General features: G+C 35.9%; 1 protein-coding gene across 5 annotated transcripts in view; it reads left to right on the top strand.

Annotated features, from left to right (window-relative positions):
- UHRF1BP1L (UHRF1 binding protein 1 like) overlaps positions 1-19,089 on the top strand; it is a 58,417-nt gene that overhangs the window by 7,656 nt on the left and 31,672 nt on the right. For 4 of the 5 annotated variants that reach the window (XM_027679957.1, XM_027679958.1, XM_027679959.1 and 1 more), the window contains 6 exons: positions 8,779-8,941; positions 10,092-10,130; positions 13,188-13,279; positions 14,800-14,989; positions 17,975-18,115; positions 18,645-18,815. In XM_027679957.1, the coding sequence (XP_027535758.1) occupies positions 8,779-8,941; positions 10,092-10,130; positions 13,188-13,279; positions 14,800-14,989; positions 17,975-18,115; positions 18,645-18,815 (796 nt within the window). Of the gene's footprint in view, positions 1-8,778; positions 8,942-10,091; positions 10,131-13,187; positions 13,280-14,799; positions 14,990-17,974; positions 18,116-18,644; positions 18,816-19,089 lie in introns of those variants that run through there. The other variant, XM_027679960.1, reaches the window with a different exon arrangement.

The raw sequence follows: 19,089 nt of genomic DNA, 5'->3' as shown, positions 1-19,089 counted from the left end.
AATTTGCAAAACTGATTTATGAAGTAAATCAGCCATCCTATTATAAAAATACCTTAATGTGTATTTCGTAAATGTAATCTAGGTGTTTCTCAGTATCTTTAGGCTATTTGACATTTGCTGTTTATCATTTGTATCTACTTAATTCCTTTTCATAACTCAATGTTTATTACCTCTGTAATGATATATTTGAAGGATCGGTCAGCTTTTTACCTAGTTTACAAAAGAAAACAGCTGATTTTATTTAATTTTCTTAAAATTAAAATAGTTCTTATAGCTAATGTCTTATCAAAAGATCTTATTTTTGTGGAGATCTGATCAGTTAGCATTAAAAAAGATACCTCCTAATGTCACATAAATAAAGGATGCAGTTTCCAAAAGGCAGATGTTGTCATGCTTTTACCCTGTATCATTATTTCTTGATTTTAAATTTCTAAAATTATTTTTTATCAAATGGCTTTTCTTTGCATTAGGTACAGAATGTTGTATTTTAGGTGGAATTTAATAGTTATCAAGTATTAGCAAATTCTCAAAATGCGAAATGGTTTTTGTCCTGCCTGCAGTGTGCACGTTGCATATACATTGCCACATGCGGTTGAATATAGTAAGGATTTTATGTTATCTTGTCCTCAACATATCATTAAGGCCTGACACGTATAGGATTGACATGTTTGAAAAAAGTTCTTTGGGTTTGGTCATATTGACCATTTCTATGCTTGATGTGAAAAGACTCACGGAATACAAAAGCTAATACTGGTCTGTGTGAGGATTTATCATAAATGAAAGATAAATTGCTTGAGTAATATTTTACTTGCAAGATGATTATCATTCATGCAGTGCAAGCTCCTCATTTATGCACAGCGCTTGGCCATGTCTGCGCAGATCTGCTGCATGACACATAATTAGATAATAATCATTGATGACAGCAGCTGTCTCAGTTCTGCCTGTACCCAAAAGGCAAGCAATACAGTTTTTCCAAATAGGAAGAAAATAATTTCCTGTATGTGTTATTACAGGATTAACTAGGGAAAGCTTTATATGCTGTCAAGAGACTTGGTAGGGATGTCAGTATTTGAGAAAGTAGGAGTGTACTAAGATGCCTTTAGGAAGTCATCTGGAGTAGAAGTCCATGCTGAAGTCCTTTTGTGTTGTGATGAAATGGAAGCAATTACTTGGAAAGTGTCAGTAAACAGATGTACTAATCAGCACTCCACCTCCTAGGATGGGAGAGATAAGGAGGGGGGAGGTGAAACTGCACCAGAGGTGTTAAACAAATATGGGTTGGTTGTTGAGCCAGGGTCCTAATAAGTGATTTCTCTGGAAAGGAAGACCTGTCTTTAGACTATGATAACTCATAAAGCCTGATGAGTGTTAGATGATTTAGGTCCTGTATAGTAGCCTTAAAAGTCCCACCTGAATCTGTAGGGTTGTAGGTAGTGTTTTGTACTTGTCCATTGTGCAATAACTTGTGGCCAGATGAGAGTAGTAGGTCCAGGCTGGGTGTGTGAACAGGGGAACGCCCTGTCCTGCTACAGAGGGTTGAGCTGTGAGCACCTTCACAAGATGCTTTGTAGCAGATGATGCAGACCCTCTCCATGCTGGGCATCCAACAGGCCAAGGAGGGTTCTCCATCTTGCACTCAGCCACCAAATACACACCTGACAATGCTGCAGAAGTTCAAGGTGTGATTAAACAGAGCATACATGCATTTGTGTGCATTTGGGTAAAGGAGCGATACCCTTCTCTTGTACAAACTGATGTTGGAGGGTATAAGAGGGTGCCAGTTGGGTATCATAGATGGTGAGGGATGTACTTGAAAGGTCTGGTGGAGGTGCGGTTTCTGCAGTTGGTATTGTCACTTAGGAGTCCCCTGTGACTCCCTATAGCTTGCAGGATGAGGGAAGGGTAGCCCTTGCAGTTCATCTTCTGACAGGGGCTTCTTGGGAGAAAATGGCATGGTATTTGGGAATCCATGCAGGACACAACACAGCTGATACACGTGACTTCTGGATACAGGCTGGAGGATAGCCTCTCACACCACCGGCGTTGTGTCCACTCTTGCCTTGCGTACTGCTCACTCACTGGCTTACACTGTGGTGAGATTTTACAGTGCTGCTGTGGCAATGCTCTCTTCCTGGTGCAGAAAGTGAGAGTGCCACTGTTTGTGGGAGGATTTTTTGTCCAGAAATAATAAAATTTATCCTCACAAGTATTTATTTTCAACTTAATGTATATTTATAAGTAAAGAACTTAAGTGTTTATGTGTCAGAGTGTGTCTAATTAATCCTACTATATTGTAAACATAAAAAGTGATGCCTCTCCCCACAAACCCTACCACAAGTGCCTTAAGTTTTAATTTTTTTAAAATTCTTTTGAGCTTTTGATTTTGGTACTATATTCTGTCCTGATGTTTTCTTGGGCATTACAATGTTCTGCAATTAGTTTCTTTTTGCTTACGTTCAAGGTGTTCTCATTAGTTTCATGTGTGTTTTTGTTCTTATATTAAAGTAAATGAGCATCCAATTAACTCTTTGTGCTAAAAAAACCCCATCAATTGCTAATTTTTATAGTGAAAATTGTAATTTTTATTTCTAAATATTAATATTTTAAGAAACGGAAATAGCGTCCAAGATGAGGACATGCCATCATATTTTGTGGTGATATTTAGTACTACTTACCATTCATTTTTTTATACATAGAAGTACTCAGATACTTTATGTATCTCAGGCAGTTTTAATCAATTGTCTCTTATCTTCCAGCTTTATTGCCTAAAAATATACCTTTCACTTGGAACCCAGTAGTTTCCATGAATTATATCTTCATATGTTCAGTATCTTGCATCAGCGATGAGTCAGCTGTTCCTGCAGAGCCATTTGCTGCTGTCTTGTGTTCCTCAGAAGGATGGTTTTCTGGGGACTTGATGAATGTAATTTTTATGCTACCTGTCAACTTTTACACATTTTAACTCAGCCTGTGGAGCTAAAAGTTTTTTATTCCAAAACTTATATACAGCACAGCTAATGGTGTTTTGCTGGGGGAAGTACTACTTTAATGCACTTCATAAAAATTAGAACATCCCTAGGATAGCCAGGATTCACTCAAAGGTTTCTGATACTTCACCAGCTTTTTCTAGGGCATTACTAAATATATTCAGAGCCTTTGGCTTTCTGCATATCCTTTGGACAATGAGGTGTGAGATAATGTTGCTCTTGCAGTCTTCTGACAAATACTAACGTTAAGCCTTTACTGTTTTGTTATTTTTTATAGCATCTGTTATGATGCTTTTTGGTTGAAGTTTTTGAAGTACCAAGAGAAAATATCAGTTGCCTGATTCTAATCTTGTTTCTTATGTCTTAAGGATTAAAATAGACATCTTTTACAGAAGTTTGGTTTTCTAAATTTGGGTGGTTTTTTTCCCCTGATCTATCATGTCCTTGCAAAATTTTTATTAGTGCCTTACATTTTAAATACAGGTCAAGCATTTGTTGGATCTGTAAAGACTGTCTAGCCAGTCTGCCATTTATGTAATGGCAGCAGAGTCTTTAATCCTGTGTGACTGTAGTGGATCTCGTCCTTTCTGTCCTGTCATACTTGGATCAAGAAGGGATGCTACCAAGAACTCTTCTGAATGTCATTGTACTTAATGTTACTGGTATGTAGAGTTGTATTTTAATCTAGGGAGTCTGTCTTTTTCTCGTATAAAACTTGCTGCCTTCTAAATAGATCTAAGGATCTTGGTACTTGGGACTTGAATAATGAGGTGCTACCATGGGAAAAAGTATAGCAATACTCTTGAACTCACAATGTGCAGGTGGTATTTTTTTCCCTGAGACACTGATATTTCTTTTGGCTACAGGAGAGAAGATATGAGAGAGGAAATTGTTATGTTGCCTGCAGCATGCTATTTGCTGTAACTTTTCTTTTTCTTACTTAAAGCCAGGAGGGATTTAGATTTATTTTTTTTTCTTCCAGATCAAGCCAGGTATTGAAAATCAGCTTTGGTTTGTGGTGTTACATTGGATGAGAGGAACTTGCTTATAACAGTACACACTGTTGATCCCAATGCTTTGTTTCTGTAGCAAGTTTGACAAAGACTTAGCTTTGTTCCTCTTCTACTTAAACTTGAAATCTTAAAATTTGAAGTGGTGCAGTGAGCAGAGTGATAGTAGGCCTCCTTCTCTCTGTTACCTAGAGTCATGGGAAGCAAATATCTTCCTGAGAAACTAGGTTGAAAAAGACCACTTTTCTTGCTTCAGAAATCATATACTGTTCCTTAGTGATCTAATAGCATGGTTCATCCAGGTGAAACAGTAAAATAAATGAAGCCAGTTATCTTTGTGTGTTCCATTTCTGCTGTTTTGTTATTGATACACTTGCCAGTGCTTTGTAGGTCATGTTTCCCTTTTTCAGAGCCTGTTGTTTTCAATCATATATTTTTTTAAGCAGTTTGAGTTCATAACAAGGAGATGAGCAAAACATGTGGCATATTATGATTTAATAGTCTATCATGATTAAAGCATACATGTAGGATCATATCGTTGAGGGAATTTTATTTAAAAATGAGGGGAGGCACATGGTAGAGCTGGGGTAAGCAATTGTATGTTCAGGAGATTTGCAAAATAGCTGAGATTCCTGTGTCCAAATGTGATCCAAACTTGTCTTATTTTTCTGTTAAATCCAGAGGTTGGAGTTTCTGTTGTTAAACTTGACAAGGCGTCTGGTATTCACTCCATACCTTTATGGAGCACTGCTGTAAGCTTCATGTGGTCTATGGCCTTCATTATACAACCCATAAGCTTGTGACTTCAGGGAATTGTTTCCCCCTGTCTTCTGTACTCATTCTTCGTTGGTTTTTGTTTCTGTTTTCACTTCTTGGCTCTCTTCTCTGCAGGCATGGTGGAGTGCTCTGTTCAGAGCTCTAAGCCTGTAGTGTCACAAACAAGCCTTTAGAAAATAAATACTTCAGGCAAAAAAAAATGAATCTTCTATGTAGATTTTTAGTTGTTTTAGAAGGAAAAGAATTAAAAGAACTGTTGTGGTCCTGACAAAATATAATGATTGTAACATATTGCTCTATGATTCTTAATACTCTGCTCTTACTGTGCAGTCTTTTACACTTTACACTAAACTCTTAGTCTGTACTTTGTAAATTAAAGTTGAACCATCTATCTATAACTGCATAGTAATAATTAGTGCATGTGTGTGTATGTACCCAAGGGAGCTATGTCAGGCTGCTTGTTATATTTGTAACTTCCTATTTCTGGATTGTTGAATTTAGAGTGTAAAATATCTGCAGCATTATTCTACTTATAGAATGCAGTATGAAAATGGTATTTGAAGTTCATGCTATCACATAGTAATTCAAACCTCAAATATGTTTTGAGAAAGGAAGGGTGGTTTGCGAAATTGAAACTCTATTTATGAAAACAGTTTTGCTAAGGATATCTTGTGGTATTAGCAAACCAAGTGGGTATTGCCTCAGTAACAGTGATGTCTTACTGACACAGCAAAACAGGGTGACGGAAAGCTTTGGTGAACTCAACCATGACCTTTATTTCCTTTTCTCTTGCCCTTGCCTTTTACTTTTCTCTGTTCTGCTTTATTCACTTCTTGTATTTAGTAGTGGATATTAACACTTAGTCTGTTCCCTAGAAAAGAAGCATCAGTGACAAGTTCATGGGATGTTGTGCAGGGAAATGGCTGTGTTGTCAAGGCCTCTGCTCCCAGCTTGACCCAGTTTTTGAGGAGTAATTAACTCATTCTAAAGAATGAACACCAGGGTAAAAAACAAATGGCAAGCTGTGTGGAAACTGTTTGCGTGTGCCTGGTCAGAGAGAAGAATGTGTGCATGTCATGAAGTTGGTAACATTTTTAGTTCTGAGTAGTTACATGGAAAGCTCATAAAGAATTTTTAAATGGTTTTGCCTGATCAAGGACTTCTAATTGTGAAACATCATGACACAACCAAAGGTTTCTAATTACTTCATATTCAGAATTACATGATTCTACACTAACTTTATGGGAATTACCTCTCTGCTTTACATAAAAATTGTATGGTAAATATGATAGCCTAATAAGTTCTCAAAGTTTAAGCAGTTAAGCATTGTAGGTTACAGTAGTAAGAGACACAGTAGTTCTTTAGATACAGAGATAACTTGCTAACCTCCAAAGCCTCCTCCTTAGATTTTGCTTAGCAATAAATATTAGAAAAAGTCTCCAACACCAGAATATTTAGAATAATACTGACATTTAATTTAATAAAAAAATAGGAGTTAATAATATTAAAATATTAAATTGCAGATTTTAACTGAGTAACAATTTCAATGGGTAACAGTGATAATTATTCCAGCTCATGGCAAGTTCACTGGAACTTGCAGTTGACACACAGCAGTGTGTCTGTGGTACATCTCCCTGAGTCTGTTAGCTGAATGTGAAGCACACAAGAAGAAAAAGTCAAAGCACACTGGCTCAGTGGGGCATGTCCTGGTCTGGTGTACCATGGGATCCGGGAGCAATACCATTTGGAGACTAGTGGTTGCCCTAAGGACTTTTAAAATTTTTAATTCAAAACACTGTTGTACTTGTCATCTGGCTGTGCTTTCAATTTTATGCACAAAGATCAGAATTCTTACAAAGTCTAACTAACAGGTATGGTTGCCTTGTGTTTGCAACAAATAGACCAACTTCTGTTTTGTTTGGGTTTTTTTTCTGTCAAAGGCCACTGTATAAAAGTAAAAGGTTTTCCTACTATATCAAGCAGTATGAAACAATTCTAAAGAGCTGAAATTATCTGACAGACAAACAAGAGTATATTCTGTGGAACAGATGAATTTAGAAGGAGCAGAGAATTGGCACAGATGAGTAAAGTGTTGGCATCCTCAGTGGAAAATTGGCTCTGGACAAAGCAGATGGATAAAGCAGATGTGGTTGTCATGTATTATGAAGTTACTATGGGTTTTGGGGAAACACCACAGTCTCCTCAGCATCCACTCATCAGTAGCATTCCAGCTGTGGAAGTGGAATGAAGAGACCTACTAGAGGTGCCTATGCCTGAAATACCTTCTCACAGCTCACCTGTTGAGAGTTTGTTTCTGCGACTCTTGACGTGAAGGGTACAATCTTAATAGGTGGAGATCCTCTTATGTCGGTCTGTTCTGAATGAAGCAGCACTTTGAGCATTTTTACTTTCACTGACTGCAGGAGAGGAAATAAATTCAAGGCAACCCTCTTGGAAGAATTTTTTAAAAAATATATATAGAGAAAAGCGATGGTTCTTTTTGAAATTTCTTTCCCTGTTCTTCTGTTCTCTGTTGGGAGAGACTGGCTCGTATTTTGTCTGATTGAAGGATATTGGAAGTAGCTCAGAACTGGCTTTGCACTCTCTTCCTTAATGGTATTTTGGTGTCTTTCTTGCTGTGAAGTTTGAAAACCTGTTCCTGTAGATCCTGTGTGTTTCACTGTGCTGTGTCTGCAGTTGGGACCAAGCTTAGATCTCTCTCCATGTTGAGTGGCATTTCTGATGTGGCAGAGCAACAGGGAACTCTGAGGGGGACTTCTTTCACAGAACATGACTCTTAGCAGACTTGTATGTATATATGTGTATGTAATGGCAGAATGTTCGGGCATTTGCTCTATAAATGTGACTTTATAAAAGAACACCAATTTGTAATTCTTATGTTGACTCTCATCTAGAAAGTCAAGAATGAGAGATACTATCATGCAACTGTGAACACTCAATGGCTGCTTTTTTCTTCTAGAAATTTGAATGAGCTGAATCATATGAGACTTCTCAATGATTTCTGAGATAGGAAGCTTTATATTTTGCAGTTACTAATGGGACATTTTAATGTCTCTGACTGCAGAATGGCAGCATCGGAAGATTTCGGTGGGAAAAGTCGCAAAGCATAATGCCAATAGTAGTATTTTCTATTACCTAATCTTGTAAAATTAGACTCAATTCGTGAGCAGAAACAATTTTCCATGGCAGATTGAAAGTGTGGTTAAGTATATCCTGTTCTTACCCTGTGGTAGATAAAATGCTGCAGCTGTTGGTTTTAGGGTAGAGTACCCATGGGTTCTGTCACATTGTCTCACAAAGATGTCAACCATTTGAAACAGTCACATAGATTGTTCTATTGTATCAGCAAATCATACCGCCTTTGAGGTATAATGAAATTTATTGCATGTGTACTCCTTTAAATAGTTACATTTTTTAGCCCATGGATCATTGAACTTTCAGGTTTTCACCCAGTATTTTATATACCTCATGCTGCTATGTATGTGTACGTGTACTTCTAATTTATGTCATTAAAATCTATGAGTAAACCTAATTAATATTGTAAATAAAACTTTTCATTTCAAGATTTTAACTAAATGTATGTAGAAAGGTACTGTTTATGACAGTGAGTTGCAGAGGTTTTGGATTTTTTTCTCATTTTGAAAAGTGAAAGAAGACTGAAATAGATGCAATTTTACCTTATATAGCTTAAAATAAGTAGTTCAATAATTTGTTATTGTGGATGATGCAAAAATTAGAAGAAATCTCGTAATATATTTTTGCTTATGTATTTGTAAATTGAGTTAATGAGATGAAAAAATTTAGAGGAACAAATCATTTCCATCATACCATTTCTTTCCAGGATGAAATTGTATCTAAGAATGATTGCATCTAAGATAATTTCCTCACCCCCAGACCACTGCTTTAAGTTAAATTGTCACCGACATGTAGGACAGCTTTGATTGCTTTATATGTATTTACTTAAGGTGTGTGTTTGTTTTTAGGTTCACCAAAAATCTGTCACCTGACAAGATCAACTTGAGCACATTAAAGGGGGAAGGTCAGCTGACCAATTTAGAGCTGGATCAAGAGGTACTTCAGAATATGCTGGATCTTCCCACATGGCTGGCTATAAACAAGGTGTTTTGCAATAAAGCATCTATTAGGGTGAGTATTTTATTTTGCTGGAATGGTATTTCACCAGATGTTTCTTTTCCTTCTGTCTCTGTAAACTTTCAAGCAACTTTGTATTAATAGAAAGTTGTGAGATGTGCTTGATAAAATCTTAAAGACCAAGATGTTACCAGCAATAATTTTGTACTAATTTTTGTTTCTCATGTGATGACATGAAATACGTATGGAAATGATGAAAATAAGCAGCGTTTTTTTAATTATTATTTTTTCTTTCTGAGTAGAATTTATTCTTGCATGTTCTGAAAACCAGGTAGAGGTAAAAGCTTGTATTTGTCCTTGGTAATTAATGTATCATATTTACTGCTCTCTTTTTTCTGTGTTCTTTCTTTGGTCCTCTCTGTTTATTGCTTTCCTTCCCTTGTGTTGTGTTCTCGTTTCCAAAAATACCTTTCTGAGGGATTCTGGTCTTTGGGAAATGTGGAAACACTCTAGTAGGCATTGCTTTATGGTCGGTGTGGCAGCTAATAATTGAAACAATGTATATCATCCCTCCCACATTATACTGATGTGGGAGTAAGAAACTAAGAGGTGGCTTGTTCTTGACAAAAGTTACACAGTGATCAAACATTGGCACCTCCTCAGTCTTTTGGAGAGGTTTGTTTGTGGGTTTTTTGTGGTGTGGGGTTTTTTTTTGTTTGTTTTGTTTTGGTTTGTTTTGTTTTGTTGTAGTTGTGGGGGTTTTTTTTGTTTACCCCTGGTGGGACATTGTCCTGATTTTTCTCAAGGTAGTGAACTTGATACCTTGTTGCAGGCACCGAATCAGCTGAAGGTCAATAAAGCAAATGTGGAATTTCTTTCCTTTGAAAGAACAGAATGAGTACCGAAGTGCTGCTTTTTATGATACTTGACAACTCAGTATTAAAGAGAAAGATTTTATTTTGTTCCTCTGTTTTTCTGATCAGTGATAAGTAGATTTGGAAGTTCTGGGTTTTTTAAGACATAGCATGTGTGTAGAGTTACTATATGGTATTTTCAGGTAAACTTGATATTTTGAAATAAATATTATTCCAAGTTCAACAGTTAGAAATATAATTTTTATACATAAAATGCATTCTAAACAAATGCCTTATTTTACTGTATTTTAAATATTTACTTTGCTTTAGAATACTGTTTTCTCTTGTAGATACCATGGACAAAATTGAAAACACATCCCATCTCTTTGGTGAGTTCTGAAATAACTCCTAAATATACCGTGTGTAGCAGAATCTTAAATATTTATATAGTTCTCTTGACTTGATGCTAGAAATAATTAAAACATCAGTAGGCCTTTACTTAATGTCCTCTGGGTAGCAGCAGATTGAGACAAAATGCCTTTATGCTTTCTTGGTATGTTTGTTTTCTTAATCTGTGGCTTGGATGCCATCACTATAATGTTTGACCCTTAGCTACTTCTGTCAAGTTTTCAGTCATTAGGTGTTAATTTGGGTTCACCTGAAGGATAGTTATTTGTCCAATTAATCCCTTTTAAAAGTTCCTGCCTGTCTACTGGAGCTATCTTTTCTAAGGACTTCTCTATTCTACATCTGTACTCTACCCGATGTTCTCAGCCTCAGCAGGTTTGATACAGATAGCATTTACAGGGCTTCTGTAACACCTTAGGATTCAGCCTGGATATAAATAGGATGTAAAATGTGTAAATAGAACTCAACAACAATTATAAGTAATGCTAATTATTGCATTTGTTTAATTTCGTTCTTTATTTTTAAGTACACCAAGAATTGTGTTGCACCAGAAGTACTTTACTTGATGATGACTAAACTTCCTTAGTTGTATTTGCTTAAGAGTGAATATTCCCTTAACTGTCATGCTTCCCAGTCTTGCAGTGGATTTCTGAATGTGCTTGTAATTCCTTAGTTCTGAATCAGATTTAGAAAAGACATGTTGTTTTAAATTTTTGCAGCATTTGCTAGTGACCCAGTTGTAATGTACTAATGTCTGTACTGCTTCTTCTTGACACCCAGAACTTAATCTGGTAATGCCGAGGTGGGATGATTCAACCTCTTGGCTCTATGATGCAACTGCCAAATTAGGAAATCGGTTTAAGCTGTGCTATTCTTAAAGATTACACACTTTGATCTGTGGTAGCAAGGTGCTGTTTCCTTTGTTCCTGTTGAACTTAAATTAGAAATCTGTGAGGCTAACATAATTTTGAAGGTAACCTTTTTTACATAAAGGTTTCCTTGAACAAGTTCATTAAATTGGTAACAGAAGTTCATTTCATTCTTCAATGGTAGAATATACAACACCTCTTTTGATTTCTAAAGGAAAGTGAATTCAGTGGCCTAAGTGTCAAACTTCAGCCCTTCATTACATCACTGAACACCCACTAATTTGTGGGGGGCAAGAGGGCATATTTTTGCTACTGGGAGTTTAATTAAGTTGGAATAGCATCCTCTGTTTGCATAGCTTAGGAGGTGACTAAACCTACTTGTTTAGCCAAAGGTCCTTTCATTGAGCTGAGTTGCCCTTTGTGAGAATCTGTCTGTTAACATAGTGGCACATACTGTTATCTTTGTAATAATTAATTTCTGGTTTTATATGATGAACAAGATACTTTTGAGGGGTGATCTGGGGCCTGAGAATGCTATGCAGAAGTTTTTGCTCTATCAAAGTACAGTAGTAACCAGTGAGAAAAGACATGTGTCTGCATCCAGGCATTCTTCGTTACCTCTTATTTATATTATGCGAACTCCTTGAATCACTGTCCTTCCTACTGCTCTTTATACTAGTCATGTAGTGAAGGAAATTCTTAAAACCTTAAAAAGAATGGTCAAACACCCAACAATGTTAGGATAACAGGAGAAATCTTGGTTTCCCCCCCATTCTCAAACTATGGGATTAGATTTTTCTTGTTTTTTCCTCTGTTATTGTTTTGCCAGGCAAGATAATCATTGAGACAGCTGAGAAAATAATTTTAAAATGTCCAAATTTACTGTTAACAGCTAATGTTTCCCTTTAACCATCAAAATATAGTGAAGTATAAATAAATCCAGATTAGACAGTTCAGGATTTTTAATTGTAGTTAGGTTTTCATAGATAAGAATTGTACAGGAAAATGTTTGTGAAGCAAGCAGATTATGAAGACAGGCACAATTAACCCAGTATAATAATAAAATCTAGTAGCTAGGGCAGGTTGAATCATGAAAAATTTAAAACTGAGGACAAAGGTTTTTATTATGTTTTGTCTGACCTAAGAGCATAAATGCAGGAATTCAGAAGGGGTAGTAGAAAGTAGAATTAGACAGGGACATAATCTTATCTGCTGTGTTTTGAATGGACATCCAGTGGGACAAAATTTCGGGACTATAAACTTTAACCTAAGAGCCTTCCCAGGTTGTAATGATAAATTTAGGTCACAGATATTACAATGTAAGTTTGGAGATTCTTGTATTAATTCAATTGCTAGGAATATGGTTTTGCATTTGGTTTGTTCCCATTCTGTTCAACTTCTGTTAATATGCATGTTATGGTTCTGCTACTTAAATAGAGCCTTTAGTTAAAGCAGGATTTAGATGTCTCATTCCCTTAATTCTCAGCTTCATTTGTAACAGCTACTCTTCAAGTACAAAGAATGCAAAAATAGAATACAATTTTACTACAATATAATGTGTTGCAAATTATACTACAATATATGTGTTTAGAAATTGCTTGTTTTACTAGATGTACTGAAGATTCATATATATATATATATATATGTGAGTGTGTATTCTATGCAGGTTTTATTTCAAAGATGCAGCACAAAACTTTGTGGACTATCATGAATTTTAGTGGACTAGTTTCAAATATTTTCCATTAAAATTTTCTGAACTTACTGAACCATTCAGGAAACTCAGGAGGTATAAGTATCTCGCTATAAACACAACCATATAGAAAGAAAACTCAGATGACTACATTAAAGTCCATTTTGAAATGCAATTTTTGAAAATGAGTGTGATGGATAAATAATACTCAGGGATCAAGAATTTTGTGATATGCTATTTGTCTGGGGATGTCTGCTAGAACTCACAAAATTAAAAAGCATGAAAAAAGTTAAAGATGATTCTGATACATTACAAAAGTTTATGGAAAAAACAACATGGTAAGAAATGTTTTATGTATATTTCAGAAAAAATTCTCAAGTGATTTTTTTTTTGTTTCAATTTTTGTTCTTCATATGTTGTTTATTTACTTTGTTACCTCTTAGATGTCCAATTTTTTTTGTTTTGTTTTGTTTTTCAAGTCCTTGGATAAAGTTATAATGGAAATGAGCACATGTGAAGAGCCACGTGCCCCTAATGGACCCTCTCCTATAGCAACTGCATCTGGACAGAGGTCAGTGATGATACTTACATGTGATTGGTCACAAAAAAATGGATTACTATAAAACAGTTTGATCGACTGCAAATTTCCAGAAATATATAGGGTTCCAGCTTGCCGTGTCCATCTCTGCAAAGTTTTATTTTATGACTTGTGCGTGAAGTGGTATAGTGATAATGGAACTATCCAGACCCAAGCCTAGAGAATGTGTGAACTAGGTATGGAGCTTCCTAGGCGTGTTTCATGTGGGGGCAACTGCTATATCAGATTTTTACCAAGTGTAATTGTTAAGTTTTTTTAAAATTAACGATATCTTGCCTTCAGCCTTTTTAGCAAACATATATAATGTTGATGTGGCTTTTAAAAATTTTTATTTTTTATTTATTTTGTCTAAAAAGCAGTTTTAAGGGTTATTTGTTAGTGTGGTGTTTTCAAGTTCTCTTTCCTTTATTGTATTGGCCAAATCTTACTGAGAGATTTCATGCACACTGTATATCCCAAAACTCAAGTAATTTGCTAGGACAATATAGCATTACATCAGTGATTTCCATCTCGCCACACCCCCAGTCATTTCCTTTATATGGACACAAAACATTTTTCAGTGGTCACAGTGACCCATATACAGAGAAATGAATGTGATGATACAATTGCTTTTCTTGTAACTTCTGTGTAATGTGTAGAAGTAGTCCATGGACCTCTGTGTCTCCTGGGGTATAGCTTGAAAACCATTGCCATAGAGATTCTGTGTAGAATGCAAGTTATGAAAAGGAGAAGGAATGACAAACCACACAAACTGTACTTTTAAAACAAGCAGAAAAGAACTCAAAACAACAAAAGGCAAAAAATTTTAGATGTTAAAATAATATTTAAATTATAATTTTCCATTCACTAATCTAAAACATTCAGAACATATAAGATTTTCATTAAAAAAGTAATTGCAAATGCTCTATCTTTTTTAATGCTGGAATGCATGTGATTTGCTGTAGAAGTGTAACCACCATTGTTTTGTAGAATGAAACAAAGCAAAAACTTTATACTATTTTGAATATATGAAAGGTATTATTTTTAATGGATGGAATAACTTGACTAATAGAGATAAATACTAACCAGACTGGAATTGTCAAATAATTAATTTGCCGTCAATTACTCTTTATGTATACATAAAGAAGAGTAAAATTTCTACATAATGCTGTAGACTGCTATTCTTATATATGTATTATATATAAATGTATAAAAATACATATATATGTATAAAATATTTAACGTAGAAGGATTGCATTAACTGTTGTACTTCATGTAGATTGATCTTAGTCAAATATATGTTCTTTAATCACTATGTAGAGATTAGGATCATAGGGTGGAAATTATTGTAAACTAGATCAAGTATATTGAGTAAAAATTGCTCACTGGAGAATACACTAGGAACTTAATTTATTTTAACATCTGTTTCATGATTTATTTCACATGTTTAATGTGCTTAATTTTGGTCCCTTTCCCTGGGTATGTATTTAATATGTTGGCATTTCACTTTTTAGTGAATATGGCTTTGCTGAAAAAGTGGTAGAAGGCATTTCAGTTTCTGTGAACTCCATTATAATAAGGATTGGTGCAAAAGCCTTTAATGCCTCATTTGAACTTTCCCAGCTGAGAATATATAGTGTAAATGCAAACTGGGAACATGCTGACCTCAGATTTACCAGAATACAAGAGACTCAGCGTGGAGAGGTAAAGAACACTTTTTACTAACTTTTTTCCCTTGTTTTTGTCATAAAGGAGTAAGTTGAATTGCAGCCTTATACAGTGTAGGAAACATGCCATTACTAGAAATTGAGGCATTCTGTGCTCAGTAGTTTCAGCTGTCCTCTAGGAAGGCAAAGATGTAAAAATGGTGGATGTGAGTCAGATCAAACGTCATGTTTCTGGCAGTGGCCAAAGTGGATGCTTAGGGAAGAACAAAGACTGAGGAAAGCAGATGTACTGTTGTTTCGCTCTTACGTTCCCCAAGTTTGTGACTATTTTAAAATGCAAACTGGGCCAGACTTGAAAAGTACTGAAAGAAAAAAGAATAGTATATTAAATGTGGAAGGATAAGGTGTTGTGCTGGTTTTTATTATTGTTATTGGTATTATTTTATTATTTTTAAAGACTCAACTGGTTATTTGCTTGTGAAGGTTTGCCTGATGAGGATTTTGTTTCCTAAAGCAGTTTTAAATGAATTTTGCTAAGTTCTTGTGCAAGAATTAAGTAATTTTCTTGGAATAGCTAAATCATATGTATGCAAAAAAGTAATAGCAGTAAAGTGCATACATTTCTACTGTCTGGGAGAATTTAACATGGAAGTCTGAGAGTGATGTACACCATTGGTTACCTGGCTTTCTCCCAAGTAACCAAGTAAAATGTATACTGAGTGCAAGGTTGATTCTAAATACTGTGTTCAGAGAGACTTATTTTAGCATCATACATCTGGCCTTGGATAAAAGGGTGTTTTAAGTTTTGCCCATGATTGCCTATTTAGAGATGATTATTCCAGAAGAAATAGAGTTTACTCAGAGTCAAGAAGTCTGGTAGTTGATTTTTATATAGCAAAAGAAAGCCCAAGAGAATATCAGTTAAAAATATCACAAAAATAAGAAGTTGAAAACTATTTTTCTGACAGTTTGCCTTTCCTGCAGCTCAACTGTATGTATTAATGAGATCTAAAAAGGAAGAATTAAAGTTTGACCAGGTGGAATTTTGAATTGGCATATTTTTTGATTTTTTGCTTTTTAGGAAGAATTTGGTTCTGAACAGTTGCCCCATACACAACAGAGCTTTCCCTGGGGAGTGTTCCTTTTAGTGCAATGAATACTGTAAACATAAATTCCTAGAAATTACAGTGAATGATTTGTTAGCAGTAAATTACACGAAAAGGTGAAAAAACAAATGAAGTGTTGTACTATGAAGATAACTTGTGCTGTAGCTTTGCACTGTAGCTATACTCTTAATGTGAAAAGGAATTTCCTTAGAATTTTTCTAGAAGCTTTCAATCACACTGCATCTCCTGTATGAGAAGGGTAGGTACTCTGCTTTTCTTCATATAGTGTTTCACTATTTGAAGAAGTGTTTCACTTTGCACTGGGCCTTTCCATCTTGCTCACTCGATTGTGTGTGCCTCCTTGCCAGACACATTGGGAATGTTTTACTTAAGTCTCTGCTTATATTCTCAGAAAGTATAGTATAAGATTTTCAAAACAAGAAAAGAATGGCTGATGAAAAATAAGACGCATACCAAACAAACTCTTCCTTCTTGCGCTTTTCTTATGGCTGATCTTTTTTTCTTCAGAGAGTAATCACAGAATCACTAAGGTTGGTGTTTTGACCAAACACCACCATGCCCACTAGACCATAGTATTAAATGCCACGTCCAGTCATTTCTTGAACTTCTCCAGGGATGGTGACTCCACCACTTCCCTGGGCAGCCTATTCTAATGCTTAACCACCATTTTAGTGAAAAAATTCTTCCTGATGTCCAACCTGAACGTCCCCTGGTGCAGCTGGAAGCTCTGTCCTCTCATCCTGTCAGTAGGTGCCTGGGAGAAGAGGCTGATTCCCACCTTGATACAACCTCCTTTCAGGTAGTTGTAAAGAGTGATAAGGTCTCCTCAAGCCTCCTTTTCTCCAGGTTAAACACCCCCAGCTCCCTCAGCTGCTCCTCATAAGACTCGTGCTCCAGACCCTTCACCAGCTCTGTTGCCCTTGTCTGGACCTGCTCCAGCACCTCAATGTCTGACTTGAAGTGAGGGGCCCCGAACTGGACAGCCACTCTTCCCCCAGCCTGTAGCGCTGCCTGGGGTTGTTGTGACCCAAGTGCAGGACTGGCACTTGGCCTTTTTGAGCCTCATAAAGTTTTCCTTGGCCCATCAATCCAGCCTGTCCACATCCCTCTTCAGAGCCTTCCTACCCTCCAGCAAATCAACACTCCGTACCAGCTTTGTGTTGTCTGCGAACTTACTGAGGGTAAACTCGATCCCCTCATCCAAACCATGTAGGAAGGACTAGAATTACTGTTTCTTCCTATTGATGTCCTCCTGTTCATTTGATGTTCTCCATGATGTTGCTGCTGGACAGTCACTGGTTTTTCCCTGTTTGATTTTCAGTGTCCAGCTGTACTTGCTGCTCTTGTATCATTATTCTTACATTTGTTTGCTGTGTCTTCTAGAAATCCATGTGGTAGATTCAAAGCTTGTGGGATCTACATGGCATGCAGTGTGCTCAGTGTTTTAAGTTTCTCTTTTAATTGAAATAAAACACTCCAAAAAACCCTCTCCCATCCTGTAGCTTTGCTTCCCTCCCTGCTCTTTTTCTATATACTATGATTTAACATTTTGAAACTAAACTACACAATCTTTTTCTTCCTCTCCCAAAGGCAACCTAGTATGCAATAGTTGTGACCTTTATTTTCTTCTGAATATTTTAAATGCTGCTTGTTACCTTGGCCTGCTTGGAAGTAGCTAAACACTTCTGTGACATTTTGGAGGTAGCGAGAAGGGTCAGGGCTTTGCTTCCCAACACCTGTAAGTGGAATAACAAGTGACTTGTATTTATTCTGTTCATATAGCTCATGTGAGTTTGTGTGTATATATATACAGATATATACATACACATGGTTAGGTGCAAGTAAACCATCATATTGCATGAAGATTGTTTTTTTCTCTTTTTCTCTCTCTAAAGGTTTTGACTTTTAAAGAAATCAACTGGCAGATGATCAGAATAGAAGCAGATGCAATCCAGAGTTCTAAGCATGAAATCATGAGTGCTCCAGTTCGACTGATTACTAACCAATCCAAAATTAGGGTCACACTTAAAAGAAGGGTAAACTTGAAAACTTTGAAATCTTTTATTATTTTATTAATTAATTTGTAACTCATGCCCTTAATGCATACACACACTTTGTAAAGGTTTTAAATTTAGACTGTATAAAATGTAGAATTCCCTGAACTAAATTTTTAATAACATATGATTGGTAAGACTGTAGAGTTTATGAGAAATACTGCAGGCAGATTTTGAAAATGAAGACCTTGTACAGGTCCTACTAACGAAACCGTTTGCTCTGCAGAACTTTGTTTATGATGATGCCTGTTGTTTTACCTCTCTAGATTCAGGTAATATTTACATTACTTACATTTAGAGAAATGCAGCAGTTTAATATCCAGTGCACGCCAAACACATAAAGTGAGGCATAAATATACTGTGTCTTAGGTAATTCTTAATGAGAGCAATACAATTTAATTAAAAAATGTTTGTTATTGCTTTTTGCATTCTGCTTTTTTTCCCCCCATGTATATAAGAAACTTAAGTACTTAATGGACCCATTCAACTTCTTTAAATTTTTATTCTACAGTTAAAAGATTGTAATGTAGTGGCATCCAAACTAGTTCTGATTCTGGATGATTTGCTGTGGGTTTTGACTGATTCCCAATTGAAAGCCATGGTGCAGTATGCCAAATCTCTTAGTGAAGCTATAGAGAAATCAACAGAACAGAGGAAAAGCTTGGCTTCTGAAACAGCCCAGGTATGAGAATTGAGTGTCTCACTATATCATTATCAAGTGGTAATTTATTTTAGAGAATGTTCAGTTACTAATTTGCATTCAGCTATACATCTTGAATTACCTTGGGAATGAATCGTAGTACAAAATAGAGTTTATTTTACAAGATTTTGTGTATTGATGTTAGTTGCAGAAAATAAAAAAAGGTTTTCTTTGTTTATTCATGTACAGAGTATTTAGATTTCTGTATTTACTTCACCCTTGATTAACTATTTAGTAAATTTAGTTCTCTGAATAT

The sequence above is a fragment of the Neopelma chrysocephalum genome, unplaced genomic scaffold (assembly GCF_003984885.1).
Source record: "Neopelma chrysocephalum unplaced genomic scaffold, ASM398488v2 Primary Assembly neopelma1_59, whole genome shotgun sequence".
Classification (NCBI taxonomy): Eukaryota; Metazoa; Chordata; class Aves; order Passeriformes; family Pipridae; genus Neopelma; species Neopelma chrysocephalum.
This window is presented reverse-complemented; position numbering and strand designations above follow the sequence as displayed.